We start from the raw sequence: 12,158 nt of genomic DNA on the forward strand, positions 1-12,158 counted from the left end.
TATGTGTGATCTACAGGAGGCGTGTTAATCGAGCGAAGCTAGCGACATCTTTTACGCAAAAAGAAAAATATATACATATATATAAAACCTTCATTTTTTTTTTATCACATTTACGTGACGTATACTATATGATCTGTCATAAGTTAAAGATTGTGTTTTCACGATTATGAAAATAATTAATTGCAATGAGCGAAAAAAATACTAATTCGGCTTTAGTTAGACGAGTTAATAAATTACTCGAATCAAGAGTAGAACATGACAAGGTATGTTAAAAAATATGATTTATTTATGTACATTTAAGTGAATCTTATTTTTGTAGGTTTACCTCTACTACCTATTTTTTTTTTTTTTTCTTTTAGGATACATTGGAAGCTTTAAAAGAATTATCAACATTTTTTACGGAGAACACACTAAATGCCCGTCGTAATTTAAGAAGTAAAATTGAAAGAAGAAGTCTTGCTATTAACGAAGATTTTTTATCTGCATTTAGAGAAGTCAAAACTTGTTTAGATAATATATATCAAGATGTTTTAGGAATGAATACATCGGTTCAATGCATGACAAATCGTTTACAAGTTACAAAAACTAAAACTTCACAACTCATTGAACAAACAACGAAACTTCAAAATGAAAGGTATTTTAGTTTTGAAAAGTATATAATTAATTGTATAAAAGATTTATAACGTTTGTATGAAATTTTAGTCAAATATTGTCCATGCAGCAAGAAGTTGCAAGCGCATTTATTAAGAGTTTTCAATTATCTCAATCAGAGATAACAAGTTTACATGGATCACATAGAGAATCACCTATAACGGAGGAGTTTTTTACTATTCTTAATCGAGTACAGGTAATATTTTTAATCGAGTAAGATTAAATCCATAAAGTATATTTAATTTATTTAAACAATCATATCGGAACCTTAAGGAAATACATAGCAACTGCAGAATATTGATGCAATCTGGATATCAAACATTGGCGTTAGATATAATGCAAAGAATGACGCTTCTTCAAGAATCTGCTTTGGAAAGGTTATATAGGTGGACGCAGAATCAATGTAAATATATAGAAGATGAACAATTGGCATCTCTACTCGTTAAAGCTATGGGTAAATTACAAGATAGACCTGTTTTATTCAAGTACGTTTAACTATTTATATTTTGTTATTATTAAGTTTCATTTGAAATTATTTATTAAGAATTTTTTACCAGGTATATTTTAGATGAATATTGTACAAACAGAAGAACAGCTCTCGTAGGATCTTTTATAGATGCACTGACATTAGGTGAACCAATCGGTGGAACGCCAAACCCTATAGAAATGCATGCTCATGATCATAAAAGATACGTCGGTGATATGCTTGCTTGGTTGCATCAAGCAATTCCTATAGAAAAGGAGAACATATTGATTTTAGTTAAGGATTGCGATAAAACTGGTAAGAAATTGTTAACAACAATAATAATACTTTTAATATATTATTATATATAGTTACTATTAATATTTATTATAGATGTATCTGATCAAATTAAGCAATGCTTAAGTAATATTACGGAAGGACTTTGTCATCCTCTACAATCAAGAATAGAACATATAGTTTCTGTGGAAGCTCCAGCTACAGTGTTATATTCAGTTACGACTCTTATAAGATTTTATCGTGCTATAATTCAACAAGTTATACCAGATAGTGTTCTCGATTCAACGTTATATGATTTATTAGTATTAAGCGAAAAGAGCTTTCTCAGTAGGTTACAAAGAGAAACAAGAACAGCTCTTGGAGAACGAGCTGAACCACCAGGAAATGACTTAGTACCAGCACCATCGGTTTCAAGATTATTATATCTGTTGAATGAAATTCTATCTGTAGCCAGCATAGCCGAAGATAGAGAAAAGGATATGCTTCAAGTAAGTACACTTGCATTAAAATAATATATATATTCAAGTAGTAACCAAATATATGTTTATAGATAGTATCGTGTATCATTGACCCGTTATTACAAGAAGTTAACGAAACAGCTTCTAGACTACCAACGGTTGATATGGCTGTTTATCTTCTTAATTGTATGCATCAGATACAATCCACATTAGGATTGTATGAATATATGGATCAAAGATTGGAACGATTACAGGTAAACGATTGTTTATGATTTAAATGTTATTATTCTCTTATATTAATTTTTTAATTTTATCAAATAACATAGGCTCAATCCGATGCACAAATCGATACGCTCACATCGGAACAAGCTAGTTCTTTGGTTGCAAATTTAAATCTCGGATCAATATATACTATTTTACAAGGACATGAACAAGGACCGCTGTCCGATATTCCTGGAATGGATCCATTAAGTGTAAAAGAGTTTACGGTAAATATAGTTTAATTTTTTCTCATATATTTGTTAAAACAATATTTTCAATGTTACGTATTCCTTATTCCGTACAGAACAAATTGGAAGCATTTTTAGTAATGCCGGAGGTATTATTATTACCACAAATAAATCTACTTCAGAGTAACAACCATCGCGAGGTTACCAAGAAACGTTCGTTCGAAGTAATCGGAGCTATTTACAAACAGCTTTACGAAGCTTGTCACGATTCAAAAAATTTATATAAAAATCCGAACGGTCTATTTAGCAGAACACCCGAGGAACTTTTACAAATATTAGTTTCTCAATGATTTCGAGCTTGGAAAATGAATATGCTCAATAAAGATGTACATAAACGACGACTTGCAATTATTTAAATATATACATACATATATATTTTTTTTTATATTTCTCAATATTTTTATATAACGATAAAATTGAAAAGAAATTATAATAAACTTCCATAGATCACATATAATGTACTTACATATGAAACGTTTTCAAAATCCATCTTGGTATATACGTTTAATCGTACATTTTGTTTTTCTTTTTTTATTGGATAATACTTTCGGTTCGTTTCGAGTCGCAGCGCTTTTATTGGTTCTTTTGTGTATATACAAGGTCGATGGTGGGGATAGCGTGGCGCGCGACTCGTTTCGCGATTGGTTCGACGTTCTCCGTCCAGTCACCGCTCTGTCGCCGGTGGGAACGCACTTGTAACGTGTTTCTCTCTTTCTCTCTCTCTCTCTCTCTTTCTCTCTCTCTCTCTCTCTCTCTCACTCACTCACTCACTCTATCTTTCTCATTATTTATCTTTCTTTCTCTGACTCTTTCTCTCTCACTCACTCTCTTCTCTTTCTATTTCGCTCGCCACGGCTCCGTCGCGTCTATCGTTCGTTCGACTCGGTAGAGGCAACATCGCGTCGCGTACGATCGGTAAATTTCATAGGTTATTTGATAATTACGAATGAGAAAACATGTATCGTTCGTCCACGTGTAAAAGGTGAACGAAAGAGACGAGAATGCGTCGGCCGTGAAACCAACGATGAACTGTATAGTTTTGTGCGAAAAGATAGACGGATAGATAGAAGAAAGGAGTAAGTGAGTGAGTGAGTGGAGCATTATAGTGGTCAAGATGGCGGAATCAAGTTATTATCAGGTGAGTTTAAACATTATTTTCTATTTTATTTAATTATATCTATTCTCTTTCGTCGATATCGTTTTCATCTTAACGTTAAGAACGAATATCTCGAAACCGAAAAATAATATTTTCACGTTTCGTTCAGCCCTTTTTTTCTCAACTTCCAACCTTTTTTCTTCGACCATCTTACTTTCTTTTCTTCTCTTATATTTTCTTTTCGTCCCCTTTTGGTATTACCATTAGATTTACAGGATTATGTCAATCGTAGTAATGTATTGTTATTAGACCGATCGATAATGATCTTAAGACAATCAAGTTTATCCATGACCACCTACGAAAAATTTAAAATGACCTCGAAGCACGTATAGGTAGACTGCACCTGACTCTTTCTCTCTCTCTGTCGATTCCTTCGAACTCTTGTAAGCCCCTCTAGTGACTTTACAAAGCGAGTTCTGGTAACACCTGCTTCTTTTGCTTTTCTCGACAAGTGGTATTAACTGTCTTCCTTGTTTTGTCGCGAATGATCTTATAATCTTTTTAAAAGAGAACAAATAAATTAAAAAGAAGAAAAAAAAAAGAAAAGAAAAGAAATAAATAAAAAAGGAAAAATACAAAAAATACCATATATATGTTTAACGAAAATAATAGTAATAATTATTATTATTATCGTTGTAACTACAATCGTAGTTATAATAATAATTATTTTTAATATCGTTTTAACGAGGAAATCGTTTTGTTCGAGAGGGAAGGTGTCCTCGTGTGTTCACTTTGCAGGAAGTTCCAAGGCAGGAGATATACACACACATATATATGTATGTGTGCATATTATATATATAGATATATACAGACATATGTGTTCACATACCACACCGGTTTTCTGATTCCGAACTTTCACGTCAAACGCGACGTCCGCTCTCGGTGTTCTCTCGAGCGTCATCGGATCGGCGCCGATCGCGGCCGAGAACTCGCGTACTAGTTTTCTACTCGATTCTCTCGTCGGTCCATTTCCTCCAACGCACGCTCGATTTTTATTATTATTATTATTATTATTATTATTATTATTATTACTATTATTATTAGTTATTCTTATTATTATTAGTGTTATTATTATTAGTTTTTCTTATTATTATTAGTGTTATTATTATTATTAGTTATTCTTATTACTATTACTGCTATTATTATTATTTATATTATTATTATTATTATTATTATTATTATTATTATTATTATTATTATTATTATTACTATTATTATTATTAGCTATTCTTATTATTATTATTAGTGTTATTAGTGTTATTATTATTATTATTATTATTATTATTATTATTATTATTACTATTATTATTACTATCATCATCATCAACATCATCATCAACATCGTCATCATCATCATCATCATCATCATCATCATCATCATCATCATCATCATCATCATTATTATTATTATTAGTTATTCTTATTACTATTAGTGTTATTATTATTAGTTATTCTTATTACTATTAGTGTTATTATTATTCTTCTTCTTATTATTATTATTGTTATTTTTAATATTACTTTTATTATTCTTATTCTTCTTCTTATTATTATCCTTATTATTCTTATTTTTCTTATTATTCTTATTATTCTTATTCTTATTCTTATTCTTATTATTATTCTTATTATCATTAATGTTATTATTTTTTTTATTGTATCACACTATAATCATAATACATAGTACACATCCTTTCGTATTATGAAAGAATGTTATGGAAAAATGTTATTAAAATTTTTGATTCGTTTAATTTTATCGATTTTCGAGTTTCGATCTTTTCTTTTCTTTCTTTCTTTTTTTTTTTTTTTTTTCTTTAATACATTCGTTTTCGGTATTTGTTTTGTTCAAATATGCGCGCGTGCGCGCGTGTATTTCTTGTTTCACAAATAATTTTAAGATTTTTACACTCGTCCCATATTTTTATATAGAATTTGTTTTCTTCTTCTTTTTATCTTATTTTTTTTTCTTTAATGGGTTCGTTCTTGAGATTCGTTTTTTTTTCTTTTCCTTTTCTTTTTTTTTTTGAGTGCGTGCCTTTCGTTTCACAAACAATTGGAAGATTTATATAACGAAGATACTTTTTTTTCTGTTTTTCTTTTTCGCACTAGTCAGATATTTTTATCAAATTTAGATGTTTTCTTTTTCTTTTTTTTTTTTTGTATAGTCGTTTTTGGAATTTATTTGCTAATGTTTGTTTGTATGTTTTTTGTTTTATAAATAATCGTAAGATTTCTACGACGAAGATTTTCTCCGTTTTTTTTTTCTTTTTTTTTTCTCAAACTTCTTTTTCCTTTTCTTCGCACCAGTTTGATATTTTTATCAAATTTGGATGTCTTTTTCTTTTTTTATTTTTCTTTAACGTATCCGTTTTTGAGATTTAATTTTTTTTGTGCGTACGTGTTCTTTGTTACACGAATAATTATAGGGTTTATATAACGAAGATTTTTTTTCTTTTCCTTTTTTCGTTCTTTTTTTTTTGTACTTGTCCCAGATAATTTCGCAATATCGCTACAGAATACCTCGGGCCGACACGCAAGCCAAAAATAAAACGGTGGGCCGACGCTTGGCCGCGTGCTTAGCGATAACATTTTCGTTCTCGAAGTTCTCTTTCTGTTCGTTGTTATACTTTAATTCTAATGAAACGTTTCTCTGAGTATAAGAGATTATTATGAAGGTTGAAAGGACAATTGAACTGATCTTAACCAGTTATACATAGACACACACACGTACACATTTATATATATATATATATATATATATATATATATATATACATTTATATTTATATGTCTATGTATATGGCTATGTATATAATTTATATATTTCATTTAATTTTTTTCTTTTCTTGTAAAGTTAATTAGTTCATTTATGAAGGTCAATTAGTATGAATTATTAGTTATATTATCAGTTTCGTATCATCGAATATTTTGTTGACACGAAAATGGATATTGATAAAGCTCATGTGACATATATTTTATTTTATTCTTTTTTTTTTATTATTAGAAATAATTAATTAGTTCACATCAGATGGTTAATTAATATCGAATATAGTTTTGTCATTTTCTTTTTGGTTGATATGAAAACAAATATTTATCAAGCTCATGCGACTTGTATATTTTATTTCATTATATTTTTTATATTATGAAATTTATTAGTTCATATTAGAAAGTAAATTGATATTAGATATAGTGTTAGTTTTCTATGGAAATAAATATAAATATAAATGTATACATATGTACGTATATGCTATGAGCCTCATATTATTTGCTTTATTCCTTCTTTTTTTATTTTTCGAAAATAAAAGTAATGAAGACAAAAATTTATAAAATATATTTTGACATATAGTCCATTCACTCCTTTTTAATTAATAAATTAATTAAAAATCCATAAAATAAAAATTAAAAGAAAATATTTGACTTATAGTCCATTCATTTCTTTTTAATTATTAAATTAATTAAAAATTCAATTAATAGGTCTGAAGATTAATGTGTATATTAAGTATAAGATCGAATATTATTAGAGTAAGAAAGAAAGAGAAAGAGAGTTTTGTATTATTTACTTAAAAAGAAAAAAAAAAAATTTTTTTTTACATGAAAAATATACAGGTTATTTCGAAAAAGTAATCTGCATTCATTTATTTATTAATCAGTTTTTTATCGTTATTTGTATGTTGTATCTGTATTTGGATGTCATAAAAAGAGACACATGTTGGATTATTAACACCTTGTGAATGATGTGAAAGTCAACAGTGACTGGTACTTAATTTTCCAGACTTTATTTAAAACGTTTTTACGACGTCTTTTGTGATATTTAAAAGACTAAAAATATACTTTCTAACAAATATATAAATAATAAATTTATTTTATAAAAAATACTAAATGTATGCTTACTAATAGGTCTAAAAATAATAAATATATTTTCTATAAATATACTATACTATAAATACTATAGATACTAACTAATAATACTATAAATACTATAATTATTCAATTAATACATAATAAATTATAATAATTAATATATATAAACTAGTATACATATACATATATATCCTAATAAACATACAAACAACAAATATTCACTTCTAATAATAAATTCTAATAACTAAATAACAAATGTACGTATTCTTGGATAAATATAAAAATAATAAATATATTTTCCTCGACAGGATTATAAATAATTTAACGACACGAACCGTTTCTACGATAAATTTTCTTCTTCTATATTTATATTCAAAAGAAAAAGAAGAAAAAAGGGTATAGAAAGTATAAAAATAAAATGTCTGGATATTAATAAAAAAAAAAAAAATAATAATAAAAATAAAAACGAAAATAAAAATAAAAATAAAGAAGATAATAATTGATGAGTGGATGTCATTAAATAAGGGTGTGTAACAAGAAGAAGGGTGTATGGACAAGAAGGGTGACCCCGAGGACTGTTGACCCCTCTTGCTTCTTTATTATATACGCTAGATATTACGGAATGTATGAAAATAACTTGTGCGTCACACTATGTCCAACACGACAGTTCGATATTTGTGTGTGTGCATGTATGTGTGTGTGTACGTTCCTGCTCTTCTCTCTCTCTCTCTCTCTCTCTCTCTCTCTCTCTCTCTCTCTCTCTCTCTCTCTCTCTCTCTCTCCTTTTTTCTCTTTTCTCTTCTTGGGGTTCGTTGCTACTTCGAATAATCGTTTTGCTCCTCTCGATCCTCTTTCTCTTTCCTTCTCTCTTTCCCTCTCTGCGAGTCTTCCTCCTCTAACCTCCCTCTCACCACGAATCTTTTTCTGGTCGTTCGGAACGGCCGCATCCGTGACACATACGCTTCTCTTCTTCTTCTTCTACTTCTACTTCTTTTTCTTCGTCGTCTTCTTCTACTTCTTCTTCTTCTACTTCTTTTTCTTCGTCTTCTTCTTCTACTTCTTCTTCTTCTTCTACTTCTTTTTCTTCTTCTTCTTTTTTTATTTCTTCTTCTTCTACTTCTTCTTCTACTTCTTCTTCTTCTTCTTCTTTTCTTCTTCTTCTTCTTTTCTTCTTCTTCTTCTTCTTCTTCTACTTCTTCTCCTTCTTCTTCTTCTTTTTTTACTTCTTCTTTTTCTTCGTCTTCTTCTTCTTTTTCTTCGTCTTCTACTTCTTCTTCTCCTTCTTCTTTGTCTTCTTCTTCTTCTTTTTCGTTTTCTACTTTTTCTTTTTCTCTTCTTCTTCTTCGTCTTCTACTTCTTCTTCTTCTTCTTCTTTTCTTCTTCTTCTTCTTTTCTTCTTCTTCTTCTTCTTCTTCTACTTCTTCTCCTTCTTCTTCTTCTTTTTTTACTTCTTCTTTTTCTTCGTCTTCTTCTTCTTTTTCTTCGTCTTCTACTTCTTCTTCTCCTTCTTCTTTGTCTTCTTCTTCTTCTGCTTCGTCTTCTACTTCTTTTTTTTTCTATTTCTTCTTCTTCTTCGTCTTCTACTTCTTCGTCTTCTTCTTCTTTTTCTTCGTCTTCTACTTCTTCTTCTCCTTCTTCTTTGTCTTCTTCTTCTTCTTTTTCGTTTTCTACTTTTTCTTTTTCTCTTCTTCTTCTTCGTCTTCTACTTCTTCTTCTCCTTCTTCTTTGTCGTCTTCTTCTTCTTCTGCTTCGTCTTCTACTTCTTTTTTTTTCTATTTCTTCTTCTTCTTCGTCTTCTACTTCTTCTTTTTCTCTTTTTCTTCTTCGTCTTCTACTTCTTCTTCTCCTTCTTCTTTGTCGTCTTCTTCTTCTTCTTCTCCTTCTTCTTCTTTGTCGTCTTCTTCTTCTTCTTCTTCGTCTTCTACTTCTTCTTTTTCTATTTCTTCTTCTCGTCTTCTACTTCTTTTTCTTTTTCTATTTCTTCTTCTTATTCTTCTTCGTCTTCTTCCATTTTTTCGTCGTCTTCTTCTTTGTCTTCTTCTTCTTCTTTCTTCATTTCTTATTTATTTCTTTTCTCTTTTATCGAACAAAGACTAAGTTAATTTTGAAAGAGAGAGATAAATAAAGAGAGAGAGAGAGAGAGAGAGAGAGAGAGAGAGAGAGACGAATCATAGATCCAAAAGTAAATTAATCCTTGTTCGGCATTGTAGATTTTTTCATTTGAAATTCAATATTTTTTGCAAATGAAATTAATCGTTTTGCTAATCAAATTAATGCGTTTCTGTTTTTATCATATTCGATCTTTTGGCAAACAAGTTATTATGATTATTATTATTATTTTTTTAGTTTCTCTTTTTTTCCCCTTCATCTACAATGATAAAAAATTATAATCAAATACGTAAATCTATTGTTAAGAAATCAAATTTCAAAATTTTTATTTATTTATTTATTTATTTATTTATTTTTATTATTATTATTATTATTATTATTATTATTATTATTATTATTATTATTATTATTTTAATACAACGATGTGTGTACTATATAAAAGTATTCATTTAATATTATGTTGATGAGAAAATAATCGTTGTTTTTAATCGTTTCGTCGTTTTACTCGATGCGCAAAAACTGCGTAATTAGTTTTTACACCAATCTAATAGTAATTAAGAACGTATATTAATTCACGATTACACAAATATATAATTATACAAATTCATAATTACACAAATTCATAATTATACTAATTTAATTGAAAATTGTTTTTGATTATTCATCTCCACGACGAGTTTGATATTTTTTTTATGCAACCTTGCAAAGATTTTATTCTTTATTGTAATCAATATTGTATGCAATACGTATGCAATATTGCAACGAATCAAAACCGAATTCAATTATTATTATTATTATTATTATTATTATTATTATTATTATTTTTTTTTTTTTTTTAATGCAATCGTATTTATAGCATTACCACATATTTTCAAAGTCTATCAGTATTGCATATTAAATTAATTATCAATAATTAAGAGAAAAATCAGCAATAACGTTACAAGTTATCGAGTTTAATCGAGTTAAAATATAAATGTAATAAAGGGTAAGCCAAAAGTTTCTAATCAGGTGAAAAGATTCTAAGTCATGTTAAATATCGATCACAATTTTTTGCAATTTTTGGAACGAATTCTCTTTTCGGATCGCAAAATTACAAAACTTACTTATAATTTTTACTACAGACTTAAAAAATAAAATGTCGAAAAATAAAAATTGTTAAGCAGATATTTAAAATCATACGTAGAAAGTTTTAGAAAATTTTCAGTCGTATCGTATTTTTTAGTTAGTTAAATAATTCTGGAATGTAATAAACGAAATTTTGAAATTAGTAAAAGGAATTAAATTATATGGGTATCGTGCATTGCTGGATTTAATCTTCATGGGGGGCCTAAGGCGTTAAAAATTTTTCGAGCACCGAATTGAAATAAATCGACTATGCATAATATGTGTATATTTCTTCGCTTAAATTGTTCATGCAAATTATGAAGTGAGAAATACTATGATTAAATACGATTATATATAGTTGCAAATATAGAAATAAAAATGATATACCGGCCAGCAGATATTAAATTAAATTTATTATGTAATATATTATGTAATAATTTATATTTTGTTACATAGAGCTCATCTTATCTTATGGGACCCGAGGCGACAGCCTATCGTCTTTGTATAAATCCGCCATTGCTATCGTGTGATATTCATTAAAAAAAAATATGATTCTCTCTCTCTCTTTCTCTCTCTCTCTCTCTCTCTTTCTCTCTCTCTCTTTCTCTCTGTTTCTCCCTCTCTTTCTCTTTCTTTTTTTCAAATTATTAGCATGGCCGCAAAGTTCGTGTGAATTAGTAATCTAGCTTCATTAACTGAAGGATAAGATAGACGGGATGAATACAATTTTTAAATTAATGAACAGAGTATATTATTATTATTATTATTATTATTATTATTATTATTATTATTATTATTATTATGTTATAAAAAATATATATCGTGTAATATTTTTTATAAAAAATGATAAAAATTATTTATATGGATATGAGAAACAAAACAAACAAAAAGGATAATATATATTATAATATCTTAAATAAATAAATAAATAAATAAATAAATAAATGAATGAATGAATAAATATCGTATAATATTTATAAAAAAATGATTTAAATTATAAAATAGTATAAACGAAATTTGTAATGGTCAACAGAATTAAAGTATAAATAGGTATATATATTAATAAATATATGAATACACACACGCACATTCATGCGCGCGCGTGTATTATATTTATTATATAACACATAGGAATTATATATATATATATAATATATATATATATATATATATATATATATATATATATATGTATGTATATATATAATAAATCTTAAAATTTTCTTTAATAATATTTAAATGACTGTAAATATGTTTTTTAATAATTACAAAAATAATAAATACATGGTCTATAAATAATTATATATATAAATACATATATATATAGGATAGATTAAAAATACTTAGGCAGATGAAAGGTTTTTAGACGATATGAAAAATCGATTATTCTTTTTTGATTAGAAATTTAGAAATGAGTTTGTAGAACACTTTTATAATCTTGTATTTATAAACTTTTATAATCTGAATAAAAAATTGTTTTGAAAATTCTAAAATTTTGGAAAAAAATAATTGATTTTTAAAATAACCTAAGAACTTTTGGCCCATATATATACATA

The 12,158-nt window shown here is 27.5% G+C and overlaps 2 protein-coding genes across 3 annotated transcripts in view; both read left to right on the forward strand.

The window, feature by feature from the left end:
• Positions 1-90: 90 nt before the first annotated feature.
• Positions 91-2,716, forward strand: LOC127071072 (conserved oligomeric Golgi complex subunit 6). Of its 2 annotated transcripts, none has more exons than XM_051009927.1 (9): positions 91-263; positions 360-634; positions 703-847; positions 925-1,136; positions 1,209-1,432; positions 1,508-1,899; positions 1,962-2,123; positions 2,196-2,357; positions 2,435-2,716. In XM_051009927.1, the coding sequence occupies exons 1-9, from the start codon at positions 186-188 to the stop codon at positions 2,666-2,668; spliced, it is 1,884 nt and encodes a 627-aa protein (XP_050865884.1). In that variant the 5' UTR covers positions 91-185; the 3' UTR covers positions 2,669-2,716. The 2 variants fall into 2 exon arrangements, with proteins under 2 accessions (XP_050865884.1, XP_050865885.1); XM_051009928.1 differs by having other exon boundaries at positions 97-263; positions 320-634.
• A 331-nt stretch (positions 2,717-3,047) lies between these two features.
• The window catches only part of LOC127071063 (serine/threonine-protein kinase N), a 72,027-nt gene continuing 62,916 nt past the window's right edge, over positions 3,048-12,158 (forward strand). The window contains exon 1 of the mRNA XM_051009901.1: positions 3,048-3,516. Coding sequence (XP_050865858.1) covers positions 3,493-3,516 — 24 coding nt within the window. The 5' untranslated portion in view covers positions 3,048-3,492. The remainder of the gene's footprint in view (positions 3,517-12,158) is intronic.

Source organism: Vespula vulgaris, chromosome 20 (genome assembly GCF_905475345.1).
Source record: "Vespula vulgaris chromosome 20, iyVesVulg1.1, whole genome shotgun sequence".
NCBI classification, from domain to species: domain Eukaryota; kingdom Metazoa; phylum Arthropoda; class Insecta; order Hymenoptera; family Vespidae; genus Vespula; species Vespula vulgaris.

Coding starts and splice junctions, on each gene's coding strand:
- LOC127071072 (XM_051009927.1), top strand. CDS start 186: ATGAGCGAAAAAAATACTAATTCGGCTTTAGTTAGACGAGTTAATAAA. Junction 1,137..1,208: donor GATAGACCTGTTTTATTCAA/GTACGTTTAACT, acceptor ATTTTTTACCAG/GTATATTTTAGATGAATATT. Junction 1,900..1,961: donor GAGAAAAGGATATGCTTCAA/GTAAGTACACTT, acceptor ATATGTTTATAG/ATAGTATCGTGTATCATTGA.